Source organism: Mustela nigripes, chromosome 2, assembly GCF_022355385.1.
Source record: "Mustela nigripes isolate SB6536 chromosome 2, MUSNIG.SB6536, whole genome shotgun sequence".
Lineage (NCBI taxonomy): Eukaryota > Metazoa > Chordata > Mammalia > Carnivora > Mustelidae > Mustela > Mustela nigripes.
The window spans coordinates 107,130,031-107,157,407 of NC_081558.1; the positions used below are offsets into that span (position 1 = coordinate 107,130,031).

General features: G+C 37.0%; 1 protein-coding gene across 1 annotated transcript; it reads left to right on the forward strand.

Annotated features, from left to right (window-relative positions):
• Positions 1 to 7,453: 7,453 nt before the first annotated feature.
• On the forward strand, positions 7,454 to 26,673 carry GMNC (geminin coiled-coil domain containing). The gene is made up of 7 exons (XM_059388339.1): positions 7,454 to 7,553; positions 18,412 to 18,852; positions 20,079 to 20,119; positions 20,544 to 20,718; positions 22,469 to 22,557; positions 24,417 to 24,533; positions 26,053 to 26,673. Exons 1-7 carry the CDS (start codon positions 7,454 to 7,456, stop codon positions 26,671 to 26,673), a joined length of 1,584 nt encoding a protein of 527 aa, XP_059244322.1.
• The last annotated feature ends 704 nt before the right edge of the window (positions 26,674 to 27,377 follow it).

The window sequence follows — 27,377 nt, forward strand, 5'->3', positions numbered from 1 at the left end:
GGAGAGGGAGAGAGAATCTTAAGCAGACTCCGTGCCCAGGGCAGAGATGGACGGTGCTGGGCTGGATCTCCTGACTCTGAGATCCTGACCTGAGCTGAAGTCAAGAGTCAGAACCTTAGTAGACTGAGCAACCCAGGTGCCCCTAGCCTGGATATCTTTTGAAATGAATAGAAGATAAGATTTCAAAACTTAGTATAAAATTATAGTGATTAAGACAGTGCATTACCAGAGGGGAAAAAACAAACAAACAAACAAACAAAAAACAAGATGAGTTGAACAGAATAGGAAGTATAAGTTAAACTCAAATATATGATCACTTGATTTATGACTTGTGAAAGTAGTAACACTGAAGTGTAATGGAGAAAAAGTACAATCATTTTAACAAAAATACTGAGTCAGGTGTATATCTCTTGATATAGAGAAAGGTGAGAGAAAGGAGAAAGGTGAATCTTAACCTCAACCTAACACAATAAAACATTATATCAGATAGATTTCAGATATAAATGCACAAGGTAAGACAACAAAAACTTCAGAAGAAAATATAGGGGTATCCAAAGATTTTAAAAACAGGACACAAAAGAATTATCATAAAGGAAATATCAGTTAAATAACATTAACGTTCAGAATTTCAGGACATCAGAAAAAATCAATTGGAGTGCAGAATTAAAACACTAAGTAGGTGAAGATACTTTTGTTGATAATGAAGCAAATACTCCATTAACTTTTAATAGGATTAATGTATGATAGATAGATTTTGGAGTTCTCATTAAATATTTGATTACATTTAAGTACCCACTAAATGATAGGAGCAATATACTAGAATCTTTATGCATGTTATTTCATTTATTCCAAATCACAACCATGCAAACTATGTGGTAATATATTTATAAAGAAATTAAGAAATATATTTATGAAGAAGGATTTAGTAATTTACTCACAATCTCACTTCTAGTAGGAGACAGAGCTACAATTTAAGCCACAGTCTGAGTTCAAGGTCCAAATTCTTTATAATGTGTCTTGGTTGACTTTATTCAACATCTAAATGTGTGCATATTCTGTATGACCCACTTCACAGGTAAAGTATATCTTAAATTCTAAATAGAAAGAGATTTGAGTATAATTTTTATGCTATTATCCTCAGTGGTTTCTTAAATTTGAATAATCTAACAGCTAAGTGGGCTTAAGACAATGCTGAAGGGAATGCAGAAGGAGAAAGGAAAACTTCAGTGAAACGGAAGAAAAGGAGATCTAGAAAAACTCTGATATATAAAAAGACATAGAAGTGAGTGGTAAGACATTATATAGCCCAGAAATAGAAAAGTGGTATTTCTGTGGAATGGAAAGACAATGCTAGCCTAGAAATATGGAGAGATGTATCCAAGAAAGAGCTGTGCTAGGGTCTCCAGTGTGAGCCAGACAAAGTCCTGTGATCTCTCTGCTAATAAGTTCTTTGTCTACAGAATGAGAGAAATGAACTAAAGGATCTCAAATGTTCTTCGCATCTCTGATATTAAATGAATTTCTGTATGTCTACCACGTGCTACACATAGGGCAAAGAACATACATAGCCATTGCAGAGTAAACCAAATCTGTCACAACTGATGCTTTTCTTTTCCATATATTTTTCAAAATTACTGATTATTTATATTTAAGTCAATGCTTTAAAGAATTGAATTTATTTAAATCATAGTGCTTTTTTTCCCTATGAACTTTTGGTTTCACTTCTACCAGTCATGTGTTTCATATTAAATTGTATTGAGTTCAGTATTAGGAGGACCATGATAATTATTTAGTGGCCCATGTGACTATCTTGGCCATTTTAAAGTATATTTCTCTCACATTTACATCTTATACTTAAGTTTCTTTAATGTAAATAAATACCATTGCACAAATCTCTGGGCCACAGATAGACATACATACTTAAGTACAGTGTGAATCAGCCAAAATCCTATAGAGGGCAGTATGGTTTTAGCTGACATAGTATTAAATCCAATTTTGATGTAATGAGTGTAAAACTCTTTCTTTAAAAAAAAATAAAAGGGTGAGGGGCAGAAAATTTCTAATTATAAAGTTACATATAATCATTATAAAATCTATAGAATATGCCACAGTAAATATAATTTTTAAATATGCAGTAATTTATATTTTAAAAACACACATATACACATATAATCACATATATAATTATATATATAATTATAATTATATGTAATATATATAACCACTTAAGTTATATATATGTACTTAGTAATACATATATATGTATATGTATGTATGTATGTGTACATATATAATCAGTTCTGTAACCCTAAATAGTGAGCAACAACAGTTACTTAATGCTTTATGGAGTAGAAAATGGTTAACTTTACAGAACAAGCAAGTTAAAAAAAAGTAAAAATAAAAACTAATTCTTCTGATTTCTTGGATCTTAGAAAGATCAATGTTCATCAATATGAAAATAAAATGAATATTATTCTGCCAAAAATAGCAAACTGATAAAAGCATAAAACAAAATGAAACATACAAAATACTTTATCAATTACTATTTAAACTGGAAATGGACTAAAATCTCTCATAAAAATACTTGTGTTTTTAAACTGGATTTAAAAAAAACTAGCTCTATGCTATTCATAAGAATCAGGATGAAAATTAAGGAAAATCTTAAAGCCAATGCAATTAAGGCAGAGAAAAAGAATGGCAATGTCAGAAAGTGGATTTTATGATGAAAGCACTAACAAAATATAAAGTGGATTGGCATGTGTTAACAAAAGACACGGGGTGCCTGAGTCGCTCAGTCAGTTAAGTGACAGACTCTTGGTTTTGGCTCAAGTCATGGTCTCAGGGTCATGCGATTAAACCCCACATTGGGTTCTGCAGAACCCACATTGGGTTCTGGACTCAGTGCAGAAGACTGCCGCTCGCTCTCCCTCTGCCCCCTCCCCCATGCTCTCTTTCCCTCTCTCAAATAAATAAATAAAATATTTTGAAAAAGACACATTTTGTGAGGAAGATATGCAGTTAAAGACCTATGTATGACAAATAATATGATAGGTAAATATAAGAAGTACATATCAGAATATAATATATATTATATGTGTCATATATAATATATATAAGTTGATGAAAAAATATTAAAATAAGAACCAGCAATATGTTTCATTTGAAATTTGAGTAAATCTAAGAACTTTGTGACTATTCACTTATAATCTTCACCATAGTATCTTTGTGAAATTGACACAGTCATAACCTCTGTTTATACTTGAGAAAAAAAGATAAATAAATCAAACTTTTTTTGAGAAGTCCAATAAAAAATGATAAAGCCTTCATTAATCTGTTCAAGGACAAAAGAATGGAAGTAAAATACATAAGATTAAAGATAAGACTTAACTGCAGAGGATATTAAAAATAGTAAAATGTTATGATACATAATTATATAGCAACACATTTGAGAACCTAAAGAAATGAATGATCCTTTGGCAAGCTATATAATTACCCCCACTGAGTGAAAAAATAAGTGGAAATTTTTATTTATTTTTATTTTTTCTTCTTTTTTAAATTAACATATAATGTATTATTTGTTTCAGGGGTACAGGTCTGTGATTCACCAGTCTTACACAATTCACAGCACTCCCTAGCACATACCCTCCCCAATGTCCGTCATTCAGCCACCCTATCCCTCCCACCTCTCTGCCCTCCAGCAGCAAGATGGAATCAGAGAGTGAGAGAAACCATAATAGACGCTTAATCTCAGGAAACAAACTGGAAGTGGAAATTTTTAAATGATTGCTAATAAAAAAAATGAAGGAGTAAATTAGAGATATTAAAAAGGAATTTGATAAAATTAGTCTTTCTAATAATAACACCAAATAAAATTAGAAGAAATGAGTAAATTTAATACTTCACTATGCAAATAAAACAACACATATTGTTATAAATAACAACGCTTTTTACCTCATTTTTTGTAAGATAACAGACTGCCTAGTGAAGCCTGCTTTTAACATGAGTTTTCAATATTGGCTGGAGGTGTTCTGAAAACAATAGGGTAAAGAAAGAAAAAAGTAGTAGTGATACTAGAAAAGAGAGAATTTCACTTCTTTCTGCTGTTTTTTGTGATCATATCCATCAAAGGAAATTCTAGAAAAATCTATTAAAGTTAATATGAGAATTTGTAAAAAGTCTGGATACAGGACATGTGTTTAAAAAAAAAAAAAACCACAGTGGTTTTCTTTTTAGCTTTGAAGCACATAGGAATGGAAAGAGGGAAAAAAAAAACCTCAGAGTCATAATAGCACACATACACAGCTGAAAATATTTAGAAATTAACAGTGTAGAATAGGACCTACATGAAATGTGTAATAAATATATATGAAATTACATATGAAATATGTATGTGTGTATGTATATATATAAATTGTGAAGTACATAAAATATTCTGAACAACTGAAAGAAAGAAGCTGAAAGCTGCTAATTGAAATGTGAAATAGTACAGCCAATTTAAAAGAAGCAATCTAGCTATATCTATGAAAATTATAAACCCTTTGACCCAGCAAATACTTTCCTGGAAACTTATCCCTAAGAAATAAATCACTCCTACATAAGGATATATGCATGGGAAAAGTTTATTATATGATATTTATGGAAAAAATATGGAAATAATCTGCATACCCATTGAGAGAAATTACTGAATATATTATATAATATTATATAGCCAATATAATATTTTAGCTACTATATTATTTTATAGCCAACAAAATAAAAAGAATAAAATTATTGCAGTTTATTTCATTTCTACAAGGTGAGAAAAAATATTATATGGACAAATCTATATAATATCCTTATAATCTTTTGTAAAACGATGTTAAAGTGTAAAATTATGCTAAAAATAGCTGTACAGGGTACGTGGGCATGTATGATATATAAATGTCTATCTATTTAATTATGCAGGCATGGATAAATAAAAATAAATGGGGGACAATGTCCAGAGCAGGGAGAGACAAATGATCACTATGGCTGTATAACAAATAACCTTAAAACTTAGTGGCTTAGAGCAATGATTCTTGATTGAGGGTGATTTTGCCACCTCCCAAAAGACATTTTTTGATTGTCATCATTTATTCATCATGTTACTGTAGGCAAGAGGCCAGGGATGCTCCTAAATGTCCTACAAGGCACAGAACAGCCCTCCACAACAAAGAATTGTTCTGTCCAAAATATCAGGAGGGTGAAGCTGAGAAATCCTTGCTTAAAGAAATGACAATATTTATTTTGCTCAGGAATCTGCAATTTTGTCAGGGCAGAGCTCAGGAGAATGGTTCACTGCAGTACTACCCAGGGTCAGGCTAGAAGACCAGGCTGAAAGCATGTGAATCCTCTCTCACTCAGGTGGTTTGGTTTTGATAGTGACCATGTGTTGGGACCTGAGACTGTCAATTGGAACGCCTATCTTCTGCAGCCTGGTCTTTCTCATAGCAGTTTTGCTAGGTTCCAAGGTTGAGTATTGAGAGGAAGAGACAGAGAGATTGAGAAAGAGTCATAAGACCTTGAGATGATTATTTGGTTGAGGCAGCCCCAAAGTCCCATATAATTTCAAAAGGAAGGAAAACACACATTGTGATGAGAGTGGCAAGTTTCTAAAAGCACACATGGGAATGGAAATACTGCTGTGCCAATTTTTAAAAAATATATCTGCCATACAAGCAACGAAGAAAGATACATATTTTTAAAATTAGGGTGTACAAATAATGAATGTTGGAACACTGAAAAAATAAAATTAAATTTCTTCTACCCACTTACAAGATGGGATTGGGAGGGAGACAAACCATAAGTGACTCTTAATCTCACAAAACAAACTGAGGGTTGCCGGGGGGAGGGGGTTTGGGAGAAGGGGGTGGGATTATGGACATTGGGGAGGGTATGTGATTTGGTGAGTGCTGTGAAGTGTGTAAACCTGGTGATTCACAGACCTGTACCCCTGGGGATAAAAATATATGTTTATAAAAAATAAAAAATTAAAGTATTAAAAAAAAAATAAATAAATAAATAAATAAAATTAAATTTTAAAAAGTTGGGACAAAAAATAAAACTGATAAGAAAAAAATGACTTCTGTAAAAAGTAAAAATGCATGTGGACATTTTAGAATTCCTGATATGATTAACAATTTTACACATCAGTAACCATTTGTTACTTTCTTCAATGAATATTTGTGTCTTTTGCACATTTTTTCTATTGTGATTTTAGAGTTTCCTTATTTATTTGTATGTATAGTTTATTATGAATTTTCTTCCACCTCCTCCAGTAAACATTTAAACTTCTTTTTTTTTTTTTAAGATTCTATTTGTTTATTTGACAGACAGAGATCACAAGTAGGCAGAGAGGCAGGCAGAGAGAGAGGAAGAAGCAGGCTCCCTGCTGAGCAGAGAGCCCGATGTGGGGCTCGATTCCAGGACCCTGGGATCATGACCTGAGCCGAAGGCAGATGCTTTAACCCACTGAGCCACCCAGGCGCCCCAACATTTAAACTTCTTAAAGGAATAGAAAAATACAAGAAGCTGGCATAGAAAAAATAAGAGAGACAGAAGAAATTAAAGAAATTCAAAGACAGCAGTGAAGACCAGAAAAAGGGTAAAAATTAGTGTGATAAAACGTTTACCTTCCTATAGGCTCTACACTTACACAACTAATGGAAGAAGGGAAACCTGGACCGAATTCTCAATATATATATTTCTTTTAGTATAAAAAACAAAGCTGGCCAAGGGATGGTTGGGGAACCATGAGAAAAGAATATAGTATTTAATAAAATACAATGATTTCAATGAAATGACAAGCTTCATAGGTCCTCTTAACACAGAATTGGAAACCAAACCTTCCCAATATTGTGTGCCTTGCTCTTTGTTCATAATGTTATTTATGAAATATTATTCAGCCATAAAAAGGAGGGTATCTTGCCATTTATGACAATATGAATGGACTTTGAGGACATTATACTAAGTGAAATAAGTCAGAGAAAGTAAAATACTATATGTTCTCACTTGAGGAATCAAAAACCAAAGAAACAAAAAACCGAACTCGCAGACATAGAGACTAGATTGATGGTTGTCAGATGTGGGGGCTGGAGGGGTTGGGGAGGGAGGCAGATGATTGAAGATGGTCAAAATGTCAAAATTCTAGTTATGACAAGTAAATCATGGGGATATAATGTCTAGCATGATGACTATAGTTAATAATACTGTATTGTATAATTGAAAGTTGATAAGAGGACAGTTCTAAAAAAGGGGAAAAATGTATTTATGCTTAGAAAGTTCTCCTGCAGGCAGAGTCCAGATTAATAGATTCCTTGAAAAATTAAAAATAGAGCTACCCTATGACCCAGCAATTGCACTACTGGGTTTTTATGCCAAAGATACAGATGTAATAAAAAGAAGGGCCATATGCACTCCAGTGTTCGTAGCAACAATGTCCGCAACAGCTAAACTGTGGAAGGAGCCAAGACGTCCTTCTACGGATGAATGGGTAAAGAAGATGTGGTCCATATATACAAGGGACTATTACTCAGGTATCAGAAAGGAAGAATACCCAGCTTTTGCATCATCATGGATGGGACTGGAGGAGATTATGCTAAGTGAAATAAGTCAAGCAGAAAAGGTCAATTATCATATGGTTTCACTTATTTGTGGAACATAGGGAATAGCATGGAGGACGTTAGGAGAAGGAAGGAAAAAATGAAGGGAGGGAAACAGAGGAGGAGACAAACTATGAGAGACTATGGACTCAAGGAATCAAACTGAGGGTTTTAGAGGAGTAGGGGGTCAGGGGATGGGTTAGCCCAGTGATGGGTATTAAGGAGGGCACATATTGCATGGAGCACTGGATATTATTCACAAACAATGAATCATGGAACACTGCATCAAAAACTAATGATGTACCGTATGGTGACTAACATAACATAACAAAAGATAATAATAATAAAAAATAAATCCCCCCCCCAAAATATAGTGCTTTTTGTGTTAGAAATAGCCTAAATAATGATGCTTAAACAAGTAGTGTAATATGGCTAATGTAACTGCACTTTAATTTCGTATTATTTAAGTTTTTCCAATGTTATTTAGAATACTTATTAGAATAGCTTTTTAACAGTTCTGAATTATTATAAAATAAAAACACAATAGCTAAAGACTGCATCTTTAACATGTGACTTCCTAATAAACACTGCAAAATTATTATAATCACTAACCATTCATAAAATAACAACACTGAGTAATAACCAGTTTGGAAGGACCTTTGGAGATCCAGGTTCTGGTTTAACTTTGCATTAAACAATAAGTAACTTTGGGCAACTCCTTAGAGCTCCTGGGTATGTCTTAGGAGATGAGAAACCAGATGATATGAGGTGTACAGCACCTTGCTATTCTTAAAATTTTAAATCTCCATATCTTAAACCTTGGGAATAATACAGAAGAATGAAAAAGGATATTTTTGTATTGTTTTTAAATGAGAGTTAGTTTTACACAAGGGTTTGGGAACCTATATTGTTTAAGGTGTAACCAGTTGGAGGAAGTACTTCAATTTTGTAGATCCTCAAATTTGGAAGGCCCTTATTATTTTTTTTTTTTTTAGATTTTTATTTATTTATTTGACAGACAGAGATCACAAGCAGGCAGAGAGGCAGGCAAAGAGAGAGGGAGGAAGCAGGCTCCCTGCCGTGAAGAGAGCCCGGTGCGAGGCTCGATCTCAGGACCCTGAGACCATGTCCTGAGCTGAAGGCAGAGGCTTTAACCCAGTGAGCCACCCAGGAGCCCCAGGAAGGCCATTCTTTTATCCAGTATTTGAAGATGTGGAAATAAATCTAACTGCACTCACCTAGTTAAAACCTTTCAATAATTTCCCACTGTGGTTAGGATAGAGAATGATGCCTACGTGACCCAGTCTCAGCCTATCTCTCCAGCCCCATTACTCAGCAGCGTTTCTGTTTCCAGTATGTGTTTTAGGGCTTTCTCAGGTGCTCTTGAGTCTTTCTGGTTGCATATTTGCCGCTCCTTCTCCACCTGTTCAATTCCTACTCTTCAAGTTTTTGCTAAAATATCGTTTCCTCAGGAAAATATACCTACCTAGACACCTCAGTCTCCTCCCAGCTTTTCCCTCCTAGGACAAATAGTTTAGGGACATGGTTCAACACTCACATAGCACTTCATAATTCTTGTGTGTGTGTGTTTATTGCTGTTTTAATTTATGTCAGTATTTGTACAGTATTTCCTCCTCGGGTATAAACATCATAAAGACAGAGACTATGTATATTTTGTTCAGTGCTTTCTTTCCGGTACTTATGTAAGGCAGCAGGAAATGGAAGAGAAGCTCACTTGTTTTTTGAGTGAATCCTTTCTTGCATTCACTAACGAACCTCCCTGCTTTCCAACCTTAGAAGGAATACCTCCAAGGTTGGAGAACCCACCACTGCCTAGGAAAAACAATTTCTTTTTTGACAACCCTACTAGAAGGAGCTTTAACAATTGAATATAAAGCTATATCCCTGTAATTTTTACTTTATGTTTCTGCTTCGACCTCTGGCTTTCCATTGAAAAAGTGATTCTTGAGGATCATCAACTATGTAGGACTTTCACTGTTCTATACATACATTTTCAGCAAAACATAGTTGTAGCTCCAATGCAAAAGTAATGCTTGCATCATGCCTGTAGAGCTAACTGAAGAACAAAAGATGAGAACAAACTTTTTTCCACAAACAACAAAAGCAATACACTTAAGTTATGGCTTATTAGCCTCAATAAAATAGAGGATTTAGTGAACCAGTTTTCACCTTCTTCTTCTCTTCTGATTGCCCAATTTTGGTCCATTTCCTCCTAATATTCTTTAAATTTATTTTTTAAATTTTACATTTTATGAATGATATTATCATCTGCTTTAGATGTGTATTTTTTTTTTTTTTTAATTTCTGGAAATCCTGATCTGGTCACAATCTGAAGTTTTCACAGGCATCAATGTGGAGGAAGCTCAATTTGGTGATCTTTACCTTTGAACTGAACCCTGATAAGTTATGACTTAGTGTAACGTGACCCATGAAAGTGGTGTACTCCAAATTCTCCTTTTTTGTCCTTTACTAAATCTTGAGACTTTAAGATCTAGGCTGGACTCATTATATCCTCTTACTAAGTGTGCTCCTCCTACTTACCACAACTAGTTCTAAGGATCTAAGTGACCCTGAGAATGGAGGAAAAGATGCTCTAGGATTGGGAATTAACAGGGATCCTCCCCTATTATGAACATTCTTTCCCATTGCTTCCTCTTTCTACCTTCCAAATCACCCTTCATCCCAATTTTACCAAATCTCAGCAAAACTGCCCCCGTATAAGAAAGGGAAAGGAGTTCTTTGTCCCTCTTAATCTCACAAAGCAAACTGAGGGTTGGGGGGGTGGTTAAGGAGAAGGTGGTTGGGTTATAGACACTGGGGAGGGTATGTGCTATGGTGAGTGCTGTGAAGTGTGTAAGCCTGATGATTCACACACCTGTACCCCTTGGGGCTAATAATACATTATATGTTAATAAGCAAAAATCTTTGTCCATGGAATTAATTTTTTATATGCATGGAAAATCAATTACAAACATAGATTTCTAATCTCAAAATCATGTTGAATTTTGAGTTCTTAGTTTTGGAAATAATTTTAAGGAGCACATATTCTTGGTATTACCAGTGGATGAAAGAAATAGAAAACGTCTGAGGTTACTGGTAATCCAAACTTTTTTCAAATTCCTCTAGTGACCAAGAGCATACAGCTCAGAGTATCAGGTTCTATATTTACATAGCACTGAGTGTTCAAAATGTCTTTCTTTTTTAAACTAGTATCTGGCAACTTGTTAATTCTACCTACTGGCACTGCTTCTTTTTAATCTTTCACTACATTTTCTTTTGAAGATTATAATCACATCCAGTTAATTTTTTCTTCTGTATGTGAAAAAATGGACCAAATCCTTCTTGTATTTTATTGTATTTTTATCTTGGTGCCAAAGCCCCACTAATTCTTTGTTGATTCTGGTGTTTTGGAACAATGCAGTATTTAAATAAAACAGTTATTTTGTTATATTTTTTCCTCCTTTCTGTAGAGTTCCACAATTTTTAAAACAGTTTTGAGTTTTGGGGGAAGAAGAAAATAAAGCATTTCTCACACTGCAAATTTGGGTAGAAGTAGAAACATGGAATTCTTGTTTTAGGTAATATATACACAGACATTATCACTACTGTTCAGGTTGTTTCAATTTTAAATGTGATGTTATCCCACAAAAATATACCACTAATAATCATCTGTATGATTTCATGTATATTTGAATAACTTTTTTCTGATTATGAAAGCAAAACATGTTTCCTGTAAAATTTCAGGAATATGCAGGAAGGCGTAAATAGAATCATAATCACACTTCCCTTACAAAACCACAAACATCATTAATATGTTAGTATATTTTCTTTTGTTTATTTCGTTTATATAAATATACTTGTATACCTTTTAATACATTTAATATAATATTGCTGGTCCATGTCTTTAACTTTTCCCAAAAACATTTTCTATGAATATGCAATCCGTGATATGGACATACTGCAATTTAATGAAAGAGTTTCTTATTATTGGATGTTTAGAAAGTTTTTACAAGTGTTTTTTATACTGATATAATAAAGTTGTACATGATTTCTGTTAGATATATTGCTTTTATAAAATTTTTCTGTGCTTGCTGATAAAATATATGGATATTCTAAAGTTCTCAGAATATATTTGCATATGGCTGAATTCCATGTATATTTTTTCTCCTGATTACTTATGTTTTATTACATACCATACAATTATTTCTTCATATATTTATTTACATATAATTACACTCCTGGGGCTCCTGGGTGGCTCAGTGGGTTAAAGCCTCTGCCTCTGGCTCAGGTCTTGATCTCAGGGTCCTGGGATCAAGCCCCACATCGGGCTCTCTGCTCAGCAGGGAGCCTGCTTCCTCCTCTCTCTCTGCCTGCCTCTCTGCCTACTTGTAATCTCTGTCTGTCAAGTAAATTAATAAAATCTTTAAAAAAATAATAATTACACTCCTTTCTTTCTGTGCTATGTTAAGAAATAAATAAGCAGCAGACACAAAACACAGGCACATGGAAAAGAATGTTCCCTTTAACACTTAAAAATGTTTGCTTGTCAAACATGACTTACATCTGTAGTTTTAGTAGGCTTCCTAATATGCATTTCTGAATAATACAGATTGGTTGCCCTATCACAGGTGACACTGGCCAGCCACACACAGGTGATGCTGTCTAACTGGGACAGAGCTTTCCCTGAAAGCTTCCTTCAGGGGAAGATGCTGTGGATGTTGACATCACTGTGGAAAACACATTTCCTTTTCTTCTTTCAATTTCATCAATCAAATAAATCTGTTTTCATGGAAATCTTGACCCTTTATAAAAAAGCCAGGAATAGAGAATAAGTCTTTGTTTCCCAACATCTTTACACTGACATTTATAAGTATTTCAAAGCAGTGGGTGTCATAGATTTCTCCAGAAACATGCATGGATATGTACGAAAATATAAAAACATGTATATGTATACACTTCTAGACCGAGACTAAAGAATATGCAAAGAATAATTGCTAAGAAAAATTTTTTAAGATGAAACTTCTACGTTATGCAACTTGAGTTTTTACTAAGTGTGTGCTAGGACAACAAACTATTTTTTTCAAGAGCTTAGTCAATTTGCTTGCTTATTTTTTGGTATCTTTTCTCCTATAAATGAAGCTATTAAAATTTGTTTGTATGTTTAAGATTGGCTATGATTTGGTCATGCAGTTCTAACCCTGTTATTCCAGAGGTGGCAGCCAGAAAGATTTCTGATTGGAGGAAGCAAAAACTGTGTTCACCATTGCCCTCTAAGGATTTTGGAGTTTTACTTTATTGCTGGTGTGGTTCTCTATTTATATTCAAATCCTTCTCTATACTCATTCTAATGGCATTTGGCATTATTAATTTCATACCAATTACAATTCTTGGTATTGTCTCAGATATTTTTTGAATGTATAAATTCTTCCACCCACTAGAGGTTGGCATTATGCTTTCAGGTTGTGAAAAAGAAATATGCTGGGGCACCTGAGTGGCTCAGTGGGTTAAGCCTCTGCGTTTTGCTAAGGTCATGCTCTCAGGGTCCTGGGATCCAGCCACACATCAGACTCTCTGCTCAGCAGGGAGCCTGCTTCCCCCCCACCCCCACCCCAGCCCCCTGCCTGCCTCTCTGCCTACTTGTGATCTCTGTCAGTAAAAATTGCAATCTTAAAAAAAAAAAGAGAGAGAAATATGCAAAATAGATTTGGGTTAGAAACACCCAAATTTATTATTACAAACTTTGATTTGACTACAAAGAAAGTGATTTTGCCACAAATTATTGGGTTAATAAGAAACAAATTAACATTTTATAGATTATGGATTTCAAAAATATGGAATTTTAAATTAACTGTAGCTTAACATTTTGTATCTAAATATATTTCTTTGTCTTCCGTTCTTGAAAGAGTCACATTATTGCAGATTCTCTGAAAATTCCAGGGCTAGAAGGAATCCAGTCCCAGCTGTTCTGTTTTGCTGTTACATTCTGAATCAAGCTTTTTGAAGTGACACCCTTATTTCTATTATCTTCCAGATAAAATTGGATATCATTGTAGCTGCCAGCTCACCTTTCTGGTTTTTCATGCTTCAATCAGCAATCCATCCACCAACCACTAGATCAAAAATCCTTGACAGGGATTTTAGGATCAATAAAGGCAGTGAAGCCCAGTTTATGAAAATACTAGTGCTCCTGAAACAGAAATTCCTTTTTCATTTTTTTTTAAGATTTATTTATGTGATAGAGAGAGACAGCATGAACATAGGGAGGAGGGTAGAGGGAGAAAGAACCTCAAGCAGACTCTGGGCTGATCTAGCCCTGAGATCACGACCTGAGCCAAAACCAAGAGTTGGAGGCTCAACTGACTCAGTCACCCAGGTATGCCAAAAATTCCTTATATTTTAAATCACAGTCAGATAAACATACCTCTGATATAAAAGTCATTATTTTCATTTTTTCTAATGTAGTTGGACTAATGAGGTGTAGAGTTGTATTTGATTTTTGGTTTGTTTGGGGTTCCACATCTCTAACCTTTGTTGTATAAGAAGATCGATTTCTCTGTTTTGTATGTATTTTTATAGTAGTGTTGAAATTATTTTATTACAGTTTGGTCAGATAGATTCTCACACAGCAGATCCCTGCCAGTGCACCAAGGCATGATGAGTTAAAACCCCATGCTCCAGGTGGCCTGACAGCATCTAGAAGAAATGGAAACCCCCAAGCCCATTGAGATAAGCCTCAGCTATTTATTCCAGCATGCCCACAAATACTATTTCCAAGTGTCATTTTAAGAGAAAAGACAGAAAACAATGTTACAGAGTGCAGGGAAGGCTTGCCTCACTTTCTACAATGAATACAGATCTTTATTCCTTTGCTAGTTATCCCTCAAATATGGCATAATATTTGAAAGATATACCTTTAGACTTGAGAATCTTCAAATCTGTGAATATAATTATAGTGTATGGTCTGCCTTAACATAATACAACAAAGTACAACTGAAAAATTAAGCAATTACTTAATGAGTCAAAAAACAAGGGTTAAAACTGGTTATAAAACTATTGAAATAAATTCTGGCTGGAACACCCAATAAAGTTGTATCATAAATTTTTATCTCCTTGCCCCCCTCCCCCACCACACACACACACACACACACACACACACACACAGCTTTAAACTGCACAAATCTTCCTAGGCCCTAATTAAACATCTTACTCTTTAATTTGTCCAAGGTCCTTCACTTTTCTGGCTAATAACCTGATATAATTTTTTCAAACTTATTCTTTTTCCTTTTCTCTTGCCAGAATTAACAGTTAACTTTCTTTTGTATAAATATCTTTGTTCAGATAGGAACAGATTCACCATGGCATGTTATTGTATATGTGTGGTTACTAGAAGCTCTGCTGACATGTGGGTGGTAGGGAATAGTCAAGACTGACCATATCAGCATGATTGATTTCCACACATTATTCTGGAAGGGTGAAACTCAAAACTATGCCTCAATGAACTAAACACATCATCATTCTCCAGACTTGCTAAAATAAAATATTCAAAGGCTAAGTCTCCCAATGTAAATCATCTACCGAACTGAATTTTCTCTAAGGGTTTGGCTTTTCTTTCCTTATATGTGAAAGCAGAAATACAGTCTTTTTATTGCCTGGAGATTCAGCTGTTGAAGCTATAGGAAGAGGCCATGTTTGTAAAGAGAATTTCTGTCTTGTTCTTTTATTATATATGCTACTGAATTCACTAACGAGGTAATCAAATAAAGTGTCCTCCAGGGGTGAAATAAAAGAACATTCCATATGCCAATCTGTTTATTTCCTTGGCCCACCACTGATCACACACTACCCTTTCCTGTCTGCAGACTTGGTTTGTGTGCAGGTCAAATTACCTTTGATTTTATTATTTCTTCATCCTGGCAGGAGGTAGTACCCCAGGTCAACAATTGGGCTGTTATTAGCTACCTCTCTTTTAACATCGTCTCTTCAGCCACAATACAAAAGACAGTTTTTACTGATCTTATTGTCTATAGAAGAAAAAATAATCACTAAAGAAGTTGTGCCTCTTTCTTTCAAAAATATGAATTAAGAAATGGCCAAAGGATTTCACATTATTCTTACTTGCCTCATAAAAACAAAAACAAAAACAAACAAACAAAAAAAACCTACAAACGAACAACCAAAAAATAACGCTTATACCCAAGCAGTAGATCTTTTTCTTTTTTTTAAGATTTTATTTATTTATTTGAGAGAGAGAGAAAGTGTATGATGGGGGGGAGGGACAAAAGGAGAGGGAGAGGGAGAAGCAAGCTCCCCACTGAACAGGGAGCCTGAGGTGGGTCTCCTGCAACTGAGACCCCCAAGACGCTCCCCTAAGCAATACATTGTAAATAAAATGATATGCTTAAATCAGACCTTAAGGATTTGGAAAATTTTCCATCAGTTTATGATTTCAGGTAAGCTTTATCTTGTGATTTATGTTCAATTGCCAATAGCTCTTTGTGGCTTAACTTTAGGGATCCACTAATACCATATACACTCCCACTCCTACTAAGCTAAAGCAGCTAATGATTTATGACATGTCTCTGTGCTAAAAATCCATCAAAGACTTTTTAAAAAATATGTCTAGCCCTCAAAAAGTCTGTTTAATAAGTGTAGCTTTTATTTTCAGTTATTTTAACAGGTAAGACACAGCAGCATATATGCTCAAAGAGTCCTCTACACATAACAATAATAGCTGCTCTTTGTGACTTGGGCAGTGAATTTGGAGTTTTCAAGGCAACAGTGGTCAGCTTTTTTTTTTTTAAGATTTTATTTTTATTTATTTGACTGAGAGAGATCACAAGTAGGCAGGCAGAGAGAGAGGAGGAAGCAGGCTCCCTGCTGAGCAGAGAGCCCGATGTGGGGCTCGATCCCAGGACCCTGAGATCATGACCTGAGCTGAAGGCAGAGGCTTAACGCACTGAGCCAGCCAGGTACCCAGTGGTCAGCTTTTTAATAAGCCTCTCAGGTACATATTTCTTTCCTAATTTACCACGGGAGCTGAGAATTTAGAGACCATGATAATATAGCCCCAGGTGTTTCAGGCTCAGAGAGTAGAACAAGAATCAGACCGCAGTTACATCTGTACCCAAAGCCTATGCCCTTTTGTTTCATGCCATATTTATTCAATTTCACCTTTTGCGTCATTTTTAGAGTCAAGAAATCATATTATCCAGAGGTTCACATACCTAATTTATGAGTTTCCAAAAACAAAACAACTCAATGCTCCTTTTTCTCCCCCTGGCTCTCATCAAAAAAGTGATTAGGGGTTTTCTTTGCCCTGAACAAGATCATCGATTCTCATAACCTAAACAGGTTTTGATCTGTTTCCCCCATCATCTCAGGGTCATAGTGCCAGGGTATCCCCACCCCTTGTGCCATGAGAGTGGTCACTCACTGAAATGCATCATGTCGTTTAACCCTGTGTAAGACCCATGAGTTTTCTAGGCAGTGATCCCCAAAGTTTGTATTATTCACTTAAAAATGCTTGCGAACAAACTGGTTTAGAGAGAGGACTGTGCAAGCCAGATTCTGTTTTCTTAATCCTTACACCATGCCCAAATTGGTTTGCTAGGGCTTCCAGAATCAGGGATGAGATGGCTTAAACATTTTCTCACATTTCCTGAGGCTGGAAGTCTAAGACCAATGTGTTGCCGGGTTATCAGTTTCTGATGAGGCCTCTCTCCTTGACTGGCAAATGGCCACCTTCCGGCCTTATTCTCACATGGCCTTTTCTCTAGGCATGCCATCTCCTGTGTCTCTTCCTCTCCTTATAAGCCCCAGTCTTATCAGATTAGGGTGCCAGCCTTATGATCTCTTAACCCTGATTCTCTTTTTAAAGGACCTATCTCCAAATACAGTCACATTCAGGGTTGGCGACTCAACATACAAATCCTGAGGTAACACAATTCAGTCCTTACAAATGCCCATTACAGAAATGGCTATAAGTGCAGAGAGAAAAAAAATAAAACAGAATTGTGATAGTTAGGAGCATGGATGCTAGGCCAGAGGTTCAGACCCAGAGTCTGCTGCTTGCTAATTGTATAATCAATGGTCAAAAATTTCTTAACTTCAGTGCTTCATCACAGAAACAGAGACAATAAGCACACCTGCCCCCTAGGTTATTGCCAGTTGAAATAAAAGTGGGCTATTAGTAGTAGATGGATGGTTTTTAAAATGGCTTTACCCCTTTATCGCTTGTGGATTATAACCTCATAGGAATCGTGAGAGTAAAATGCAAGAGGAAAGATGGCAGGAACCAAATACTTCGAAAAATATTTTTCTTAATTGTAATAACGTATTCTATATAATCGTAGTTGTAAAGATAGGACCAAACACAGAGACAGACACTTTAGGTTCTTAAATTTGTAGCTTAATTAATGCTTTATTGAGCACCCATGACCGGTGAGGAATTATTCGAGGCATCCAGGAGACCACATTGAACAAAATGGACAGGAACGGCTATTCCCCCGGAACTTTCATTCTAGAATGGCTATAGATCATCTTCACATTTCACACCCACTTCAGGAGTTGGGGGAAAGGAGATCCATCAAATAGTAGGAAAAAAGCCAATCAATTCACAATGTCATTCAGTAAATTGGTATGGATCACGTGGCCGGGAAATACACAGGAGCAGTTTTGTGTCTGGGGGCTGCTGCACCTGCTCCCCAAGTGCTGCTCTGATCCCCGAGACCCTGCTCTGGGCTTTCTCTGACCCTGATTCCCCGGGCCACAGGGCCGACAGTCCACCCCGCCCCGCTCGGGGAGCCGGGTTCGCCCAGTCCGGCGGGCGGCGCGGTCCCCGCCCACCCCAACTCCCCGCCGACCGCAGGCAGAGAGCTGGCAGGGAGCGGGCACCGCGCGGGTTTTGAAGCCGCGCGGCGCACCGGGCCACTGAGCGCCGCGGCAGGGCTCACAGGTCTTAAGGTCCCCGCGCGGCCGTCGCCCCGAGTGCCGGTGACTTTGGCTTCAGGTCTGCTGACCCACGTCACCAGTTTGACAGCCTCGCACCAAATCCGAGGGCGGTGCTCGCTCGGAGTCCCAGGCGTCACTGGGAGTTCCCGCAGATTAGAACTCGCCTCTCCTAGCCCCTCCCCTCAGTCCCATTTAAAGCTCCCACGGCTTTCCGAAAAATTGAAGGCTCAGTTTCTGCAGCGCCTTCTTCCACTGCAAGATGGTAAGTGAGGAGCCAGCGTTTAGGTAATGCGCTGGGGAAACCTGGGGGCTCTGAGAACTAGTAAACTCTGCATTTAGAATTTCTTCCGCCTTGGATGCAAGATTTCTGGGCTACCTTGCCCAGTAAAAGGGGTCTTTTCTGCTGCGTCATCTGCTTATTTCCCCCCATCTTCTCTTTCTCATTCCCCATCTCTCTCATCCTTCTACCCACTGTGTTATTTCTACTTTCTGTACTTTCTCCTAAACTTTCTCTTCCTCTATACCTGCGCTCACTTTTCTTTCCACCTGTTTCCTCTAGATTAGACGCATATTTGCAAACATTTGGATTTGAGTTAGTCTAGGGGTGTTTGAGATTTGTTTTCTTCTCGGGTGTCAATTGCATAATAGTTCAGCTTTGATTTCAATAATAACCTCAGGGAAAGAGCTTACAAACATGCTTTTAGAATAAAAGAAAATAGTCCTTGATAAACTTTGGGCTGAATTTCTTTGGTCTGCACTGCCCAAGCTGGACTTGCTTCAAGACTGGACTTTTTCAAGACTTAGCTTACTGGGAATATTAACAAATTGTGACTTAATTAACTTTTCTCCGTGTGTCTCTCTCTCCTTATTATTTATTTTCTCTCTGTTTATGTTATGCCCAAGAAAGTCCTCAAGTCAACAAAAGACTTGTAGTGGTCAAAAAGAGGTTTGTCCAAAGCTGAGCTCTGCTGAAATGAATGGCTTTTTACCTGATTAAACATTGACAAATAATTCAGAATGGACTGTTGTACAAATTAACCCAGGAAAGCTGCATATCTGCCCTTGCTTGGATATTTGGAAAGAGTGTGTGTTTGAAGTTTGAGGAGTCGGGGGCAGGAGGTTGTTCACTGGCTCAGAACACAGTGCAGAATAGATGCCAGACAGTTAGTAGTGGCAAGATAACTTTGCAAGGGCATAGAGACCTAGTGCTGGAGAGAGCTAGAGCCTGCTGTCTCGGCTAACATATTTCAGCTCTGATGGTATTTTTACTTGGAGTGACTATATGTGCTTGTGCTTGGAGGAGCAAATGTATTTAGTTATCTCTGGAATGTATCTATATGTCAGTAAGTCCATTTCAAACCATTTGGAGCACCATAGGATCCAGCAGCATTTAAAGCCGGAGGAAGGAGGAAGGAAGAAATGGAGTAAGTTTATAATTGAGAAACTAAGAAGCTAAAATAAGGAGTTTTCCTTATATGTTATATTCAGTCCATTTCAGCCTTAGCATTCTGGGCTCTGTGTCTTCCAAGGTTATTAGAAATATAATTAAGTTATTTATTAGAAAGAGCCAAATAGTTCTTAGGTCTTTCAATCAGTAAGTAGAATTCCTTTTACATAGATCCTGCATAGCCTGTAAGATGACTCAGTCATAGAAACAGAGAGTACTCCTGGATATTTACAAATTTGGTCCATCCAATACTAACCTGTTTTTTTTGCTGAGAGGTCCTCAGGAAAGTACTGGGTAAACCAAGAGGCTGATTCCCTTTTAGTGATTATGTGTTTTGGCTGCTTGAATTAATCTGGAATCAGTGCTTAACACCTGTACTGATTTTTGATTCATTGCATGTAATTCGTGTCTCTTTCTTCCATCCTTCTTCCCCTCCAAATCCCAATCACCCCATCTCCTGGGACCTTCCCCACCCCTGCTCTGATCCTTCCTACTGACTTTCACAGAACACTGTTCTGCCTTGCCAAGACCAGTACTTTGTAGGAGGTCAGAGTTATAATTGCCCGTATTCCACTACAACGTCAGAATCTAGTGTTGACGTTTCCACGGAGACTTGGGTCTCTTTCTGGGCTGCTGGTCTCCTGGACAACAGAGAGCCCCAACAAGCACCACAGGCACTGGGTAAGTTCTGCTCGTCTGCTTTCCTGGTAGGTCTGAAGCCCTTTTCCAGCACCCATAGTTGCAAAGCATCATGGGCCAGAACCCTGTAGAAGAAGAGATGCTATGGGAAGTTGAAGAAAGCCCACAGACTCCTGAATTTCACAGCCTAAACAAGCTGCTTTTCTATACTTGCCAGATAGTGAAAATGGGAGTCTTGTCTTTGTCCACTGGACAGTATACAATATGTATTTCTCCCCACACTTAATAGTTCCTAGAGACTTCCAACCCACTAAGGGATTTAGGGTTGTGTCAAAATTTTATAAACAAATACTGTCAAGATACCAGTTGGAGCATTTCTTTTGGAATTCAGGAAAGTTCCCCTGAGTTTAAGAGGGAGACAAGGAAAACTAATAACTTACTCTTTTATTTCCTAAGGAAATTCTATGAAGAGCATCCTGTAAAAGGAAAAAAAAAAAAAATGATTCCTTTTGCTCAAAGAAGATGTCAGCTTTGGAAGGAGAGATAACTTTGTGATGAAAATCGTATATTAATTATCACCTGGGGCTTAGTAAGGAGTATTTATAAATATTAAAGGAATTTATATATTAACAATCAGTTTCTAGAAAAACTGGTAGACATTTCAGAATTAAGTATCTGAATTCCTGGTTCAGCCACATTATTTTGTGTGCATGTGAATTTGAGAAAAAAAAAAAAAAAAGAAAAGCCCCAAAATATTGAAACACACATATATGTCAGGAAGGGAGTTGTTCAACTTTAGTTTTCTGCTGCAAGCAGCAAAGAAGACAGAATGCCCAAGAATATGAAACCAAACTGTATAAAATTTGATTCCTGTCTCCCTACTCATCATTCTAATTCAGTAAAAATATTTCAGTAATATGTCAGTTTCAGTAGAGATGGGGAAGAGTCAGACTGTACTAGATGAGGAAAATAAAATAAAAATAAACCAATATAGAATGCCCAAACATAGTTTTTACTCATAGTTTGCTATCAAATATGGAAAAAAAAAAAAAAAACTCCACCAATGCATAAAAGACAGTTCATGGTATAGTTTGGAGATTTTCATCAAGGTCTTCAGAGAAACAAGATCCAAATTATTTTAAAGTAGGAAGTGCCACCACTTCCTACACTGAGTTCAGGGTACAGTTTGGAGATTTTCATCAAGGTCTTCAGAGAAACAAGATCCAAATTACTTTAAAGTAGGAAATGCTACCACTCATAATTCTGAATACTCTCCATCAGCTTTAACTGGCATGCAAATAGGCAGAGATTTTCATCTGGGGAGAAATAGTAACATCAAGAATAGCATTTGATTCTAGAACCAAACACTATGTTATCAAACACGAAACCTTAGAAAGTAAGATAGAAACTTGGAAAACATAGTGGAATTGCAATGTTATGCTGAGTTGGGGAAGGATCAATAAATATCTGAGTGAATTTGTAGTACAGATGGGATGGTTTTTATAAATTTAGCTGGTGGAAATTTATATATTAAGAAGAAATATGGACCTCTTAGCTCCTAAAAATTCACCCTTTCAGCCATTTGGGCATGTACTCTATAAATATTTATCTTTCACAGCACAGTTATCCCTTCTGAAAGGCTTTAAATATGTTGTTTCCTGTGTAGAGGCTATAGCTATTTTTAGAAAGGTAATTGAATCTATTAAAATGTCTGAAATCCTTCAATGAGCTCTGTATTACACAAAAACTGCAAGGGTGTTTTCTCACTTATCCATTTGGTATTTTCACAAAGAATCATCCTGTGACTCCAGTTTCCCTGCTCCTAACTCGTGTTCATGGGAAGAAGCTCAGCTTTCCTCTCAGCTCTACAGAAACAAGCAGGTATGTGTAGCTCGTCAGAATACTGAGACTGGACCGACATGTTCCATGTAGTCTTTTTTTTTTTTTTTTTCCCACTTTTACTTACTTATTTGCTTATTTATTTATTTGGTTATCTATTTATTTTTGAGTCTAACAGACTCTCAATGTTATATTAGTTTCAGGTGTATAACATAGTGATTCAGCTTCTCTATACATTATCCTCACCACAAGCGTAGCTACCATCTGTCACCGTACAACACTACGATAATAACGTTAACTGTATTCTCCTTGCTGTGCCTTTTATTCCCATGACTTACTCATTCCATAGCTAGAAACCCTTATCTGTCCCTACTCTTCACCCATTTGGTCCATCCATGCACCCCCTTCCCTCTGGCAGCCATCAGTTTGTTCTCTATATAAGTCTGATCCTGTTTTTTGTTGGCTTGTTTGAGTGAAATCATACGGCATTTGTCATTCTCAGGTTGACTTGCTTCACTTTGCATGCAGTTTATTCTTAACATAGTCTCTTGATGTCACCTTGCTTCTTTTCCCTGGTTAAATTCATATATTGCTTTCAGCTTAGAGCCAAAGTGGATATATGTCCAGAGGATGGACATGAAGATAGATGATCAGTGTCACAGGGAAAAACAACAACGACAAAGTCAACAACAACATCCAAAACCCTGTAGGAGGACCTACAGTCAGGCCCTGACTTCACACATTGTAATTATATGACCTCTTGAATCCTCTTTTACCTTACCTAGGACATTGAAAGATTTATGATGCCTTCCTGAGAGGGTTGTTGCCAAGACCAAATGATATACTGAGTGTGATTGTATTTTTTTTTAAGATTTTATTTATTTATTTGACAGAAAGAGATCACAGTAGGCAGAGAGGCAGGCAGAGAGAGAGAGAGAGAGAGAGAGAGAGGAGGAGGAGGAAGCAGGCTCCCCGCTGAGCAGAGAGCCCTACACAGGGCTCGATCTCAGGACTCTGGGATCATGACCTGAGCTGAAGGCAGAGGCTTTAACCCCCTGAGCCACCCAGGCACCCTGTGTGCTTGTATTTTTTTTTTTTTTTTAATTTTTTATTTTTTATAAACATATATTTTTATCCCCAGGGGTACAGGTCTGTGAATCCCCAGGTTTACACACTTCACAGCACTCACCAAATCACATACCCTCCCCAATGTCCATAATCCCACCCCCTTCTCCCAAACCCCCTCCCCCCGGCAACCCTCAGTTTGTTTTGTGAGATTAAGAGTCACTTAAGGTTTGTCTCCCTCCCAATCCCATCTTGTTTCATTTATTATTAAATGTGCTTGTATTTTTAATCTATAAACATAGGCCTTCACTTGGAGAAGCGATGATGATTATTTAGGTTTTGCAAAGAATGTTTCATTTTCCATGTTTTATTTGTTGTTGTTCCTGAGAGAGTAATTTAATCTAGTGGATATACAAACAGATCAATCTGAAGATGAGGGAAGCAAACCCCCTCCTTGTTTTTCTTCTTTTCTTAACATTCAAGGAAAGAGTCCAGCGAAACCTTTCTGAACACATTTTTCTATATTTAAACAGTTGCACACAGCTCATTTTCCTATAGACCTTCCCGATCCCCTTGTGGTTACAATCTTAAAAGTCATATAATCTCTTCAAATACTTTGCAATGAATAAAAAGTTCAGAGCACAAAACTGAACAATGGGGTGGTAGGTGGGTGTAGATTGAATTTAGGCCTTAGAGGACAAGGGCTCCCTGAGGTTTGGTTCATAAAACAAATAGAATAATAATCAAGTTTAAGCAGGTTAAGGATCAGTGGCATTATTATAAGGTTACAAAGTCAATATAGTAGAGGGGCCTTCACCATTGTATGCTTTTTGCAGCTCCAAGATACTCTGGTGCAGAAGGAAGAAGAACTTGCTAGGTTACATGAAGAGAATAACCATCTCAGACAATACCTGAATTCTGCTTTGGTTAAATGTCTTGAGGAAAAGGCCAAGGTATGTAACTACCCCCTTTGTAAGAGCCGAGCAGTGATTTGAGAACCGAGACCACTTGGCTAACACTGCTTGATTAAGTGTAGGAGGTGTATTGAACAGCATGGCTTCAAAGGCATTCATAGGCTAGATGGATTTTTCTGAAAGAAATATAGCACTTCCTCAAGAATTTTTATGTATTATTTCTTGGAAGAATCCAGACTGCATATTTTAGCCATATATTACCCAAAGAGTTGCTTAAGAATCGTAAGCCAGTCCAGGGAATCGCTAAGACAGCAGAGGTTAATCAAAAGGTAGAGTTAAATGGATGGAACACTGGAGTGGGAATCAGATCTGAAAGACACTTGGTTTTTTTAATTACCTGCTTGACTTTGAGTACATTTCTCTGTCACTCAGCCTCACTTACCTTCATCCGTAAATGTAGGGGCTAAAAGATTCTTTAAGAATCTCCCAGCTCTGAAATGTTATGAATAGGGCTGGAGCCCAGATCTTTTGACTGGCAATTATGTATCACCAATTACATTATCTTTTAGTGAACCTTTTTATCTTATCCTTTTAGAATGGACTATTTCTAACTCAAGGACAAATAGTTTGTCCATAGTCTCTTTCTGTTCTTCTTCTTTTCTTTTGTGTTTTGTATTTTTGTTATCTTTTTGCCGTTCTGTTATCATTATTGCTTTGTCCTCAATCTTTACCTTGCCACTAGACAAGCTGCATTATTTGACATTATTTTATTTAAATTGATGATGCTTCTTACCACTTCACTGGAAATAACAGTTGAGAGAAGAAAGGGTATCATATCTGATTCCTTTACAATTCCTTTACAATCCAGTCAGCTTTGTTAAGAAAAGGAGCACATCTCACAGTTAGGAGCTTGGGCTCATAACTTCAGCCACCATTTTGTAAAAAAGGACATGCATTAAATTAGTAAATGAGATTGATTAGACAGTATTTTTGTTCAAAGTGTGGAATAATACATATCATGTGAAAGTGGTCTGACAGCAGAATAAGAAGAATCAGTGTTAGATATTGTTTCAATCAGTCGCTCTGTCTAGATTCAGATGATTAGATTTAATGTAGGCTGCACGGCCCTTAGTAAGACTCAAATATGTCCATGCCTCAGTTTCTTCACTAAAGTGGATTTTATAAAATGAGATGAATATACATGTAGTCAGCATTCAATACATGATAGTTACTGTTATTGTCATTATTATAATGATAATTATTTCCATGAATTGAAAATTTAAAGAAATTATTCATTTCTTTCAACTTTTAAATGATTAGTAAAAAACATGAATTGTGGTTTCCAGGTAGTTACTTGTCACTCTATATTTTAATTTAGAATCAGAAATGAATCCAATTACTTTTACATAGTGTATGTGTGAGAGAATAGAATTTTAATCATGTTTTTAAGGAATTAAGATCATTAGTAAATATGTGAAGGAAGTTTAATTAGATAGCAGTAAAGAAATTATCTTGGTTGACTATCTGACTGTGTATTTTCCAAATACTACTTCCTTAGAAATTGCTGTCATCAGATGAGTTCTCCAAAGCATTTGGGCAATTCAGAAAGGGAAAGAGGAAACCCAAAGAGCAAAGATACTTTCCTCCTGAGATCCCCCACCACAAAAATGCCAAGAGAAACCTCTCTAGTGAATTTGCTAACTGTGAAGGACAACCTGGGCCCCCTGTGGACCCTTGGGTTCTTCAGACCCTTGGGTTAAAAGACCTCAACACCATCGATGACACTTTATCAGCTAACTACAGTGCCCACTCCTCTCATCCGAGAAGAATTGCCAGCACATTTCCTCCATTTCTGGATGATGCAGTTGATTATGAAAATGTCCCCAGGGAGGATCTGCCAATTGACTATGGAGGCAACCCAGCAACCCCCTCACATGGCACTGCTGGGCACAGGGAAGATTTTCACTTCCTCCCTCAACTTTCAAATCCCCCAGGAGGGCTGCAAACTTCTCCTTACTATACTTCTGATGTGTCACCCAATAAAACAGAGATGGCCTTTTCCACATCCCTGAGCCCTCACTGTAATGTGAAAACTCATTCCTTCCACCAGGGACAAGCCTTTGTTTGTCGAGATGAGGAGGGAGGCTGGAAGTTTACCTGGGTCCCTAAGCAGTCTTAGTGACCTCCCTTCTATCATGAAAGACTGCTATAAACTCTGTTTACAAAGACCTCTCTTGCACTTGAACCTGACTATTTGGAACACAGAAGCTTTTGCCCTGACTGTCTCCTGCCACTTTAAATGTCACTCTCAATTACCCACTTAAATCCGCAGAGAACAGCTTCCACGAATCCATAATGAAACATGCCTGATCTTCTTTCACCTAAATTTGACTTGTTTACACACCAACACCTGCTGTTGACTTCATCCCTTCGCCCTGTACCTGAAAAGGTATTTTCCAATTGCCCGAATATTCCTTCGAGGCCTACATATGCTGTTCCAATTATAACAAGTCTAAGAGCTTTTCTCCTTTCGTCAAGCAGTTTAAATGTTCATAGTCTCTACCCTCTCACTTTTATCCTGTCCTGTTCTTCTTCATTTCTGAAAACTGCCTCGAGAGTGAACACTATTATTGCTCCAAGTGTTTGTTCTTGAGTGCTCCGATCTTGGGGGTGGGGTAGAAACAAGGGTCTCTGGACATCATCATTCCCAAAGACATAATGTAGATGTGAGCAGTGCCACGTGTAGAGCAGTTCAGGAAGTTATGTGCCCTGTGAAGTTGACAAAGAGCCTCTTCAATGAGTTGCAAATCTACTGAACAAGAAATACCACTGATAAATTAAAAGATGAAAAATAATTAAAATTAATTCAAGATATGCCACAGT

Bases quoted from the DNA above. Each gene is read 5' to 3' on its own strand.
- GMNC (XM_059388339.1), top strand. From the start codon at position 7,454: ATGTCCGCAACAGCTAAACTGTGGAAGGAGCCAAGACGTCCTTCTACG. The intron at 7,554-18,411 runs GTATCAGAAAGG...CCCGGGCCACAG, and splicing joins TACAAGGGACTATTACTCAG to GGCCGACAGTCCACCCCGCC. The intron at 20,120-20,543 runs GTTATTAGAAAT...TGACTTTCACAG, and splicing joins TGGGCTCTGTGTCTTCCAAG to AACACTGTTCTGCCTTGCCA.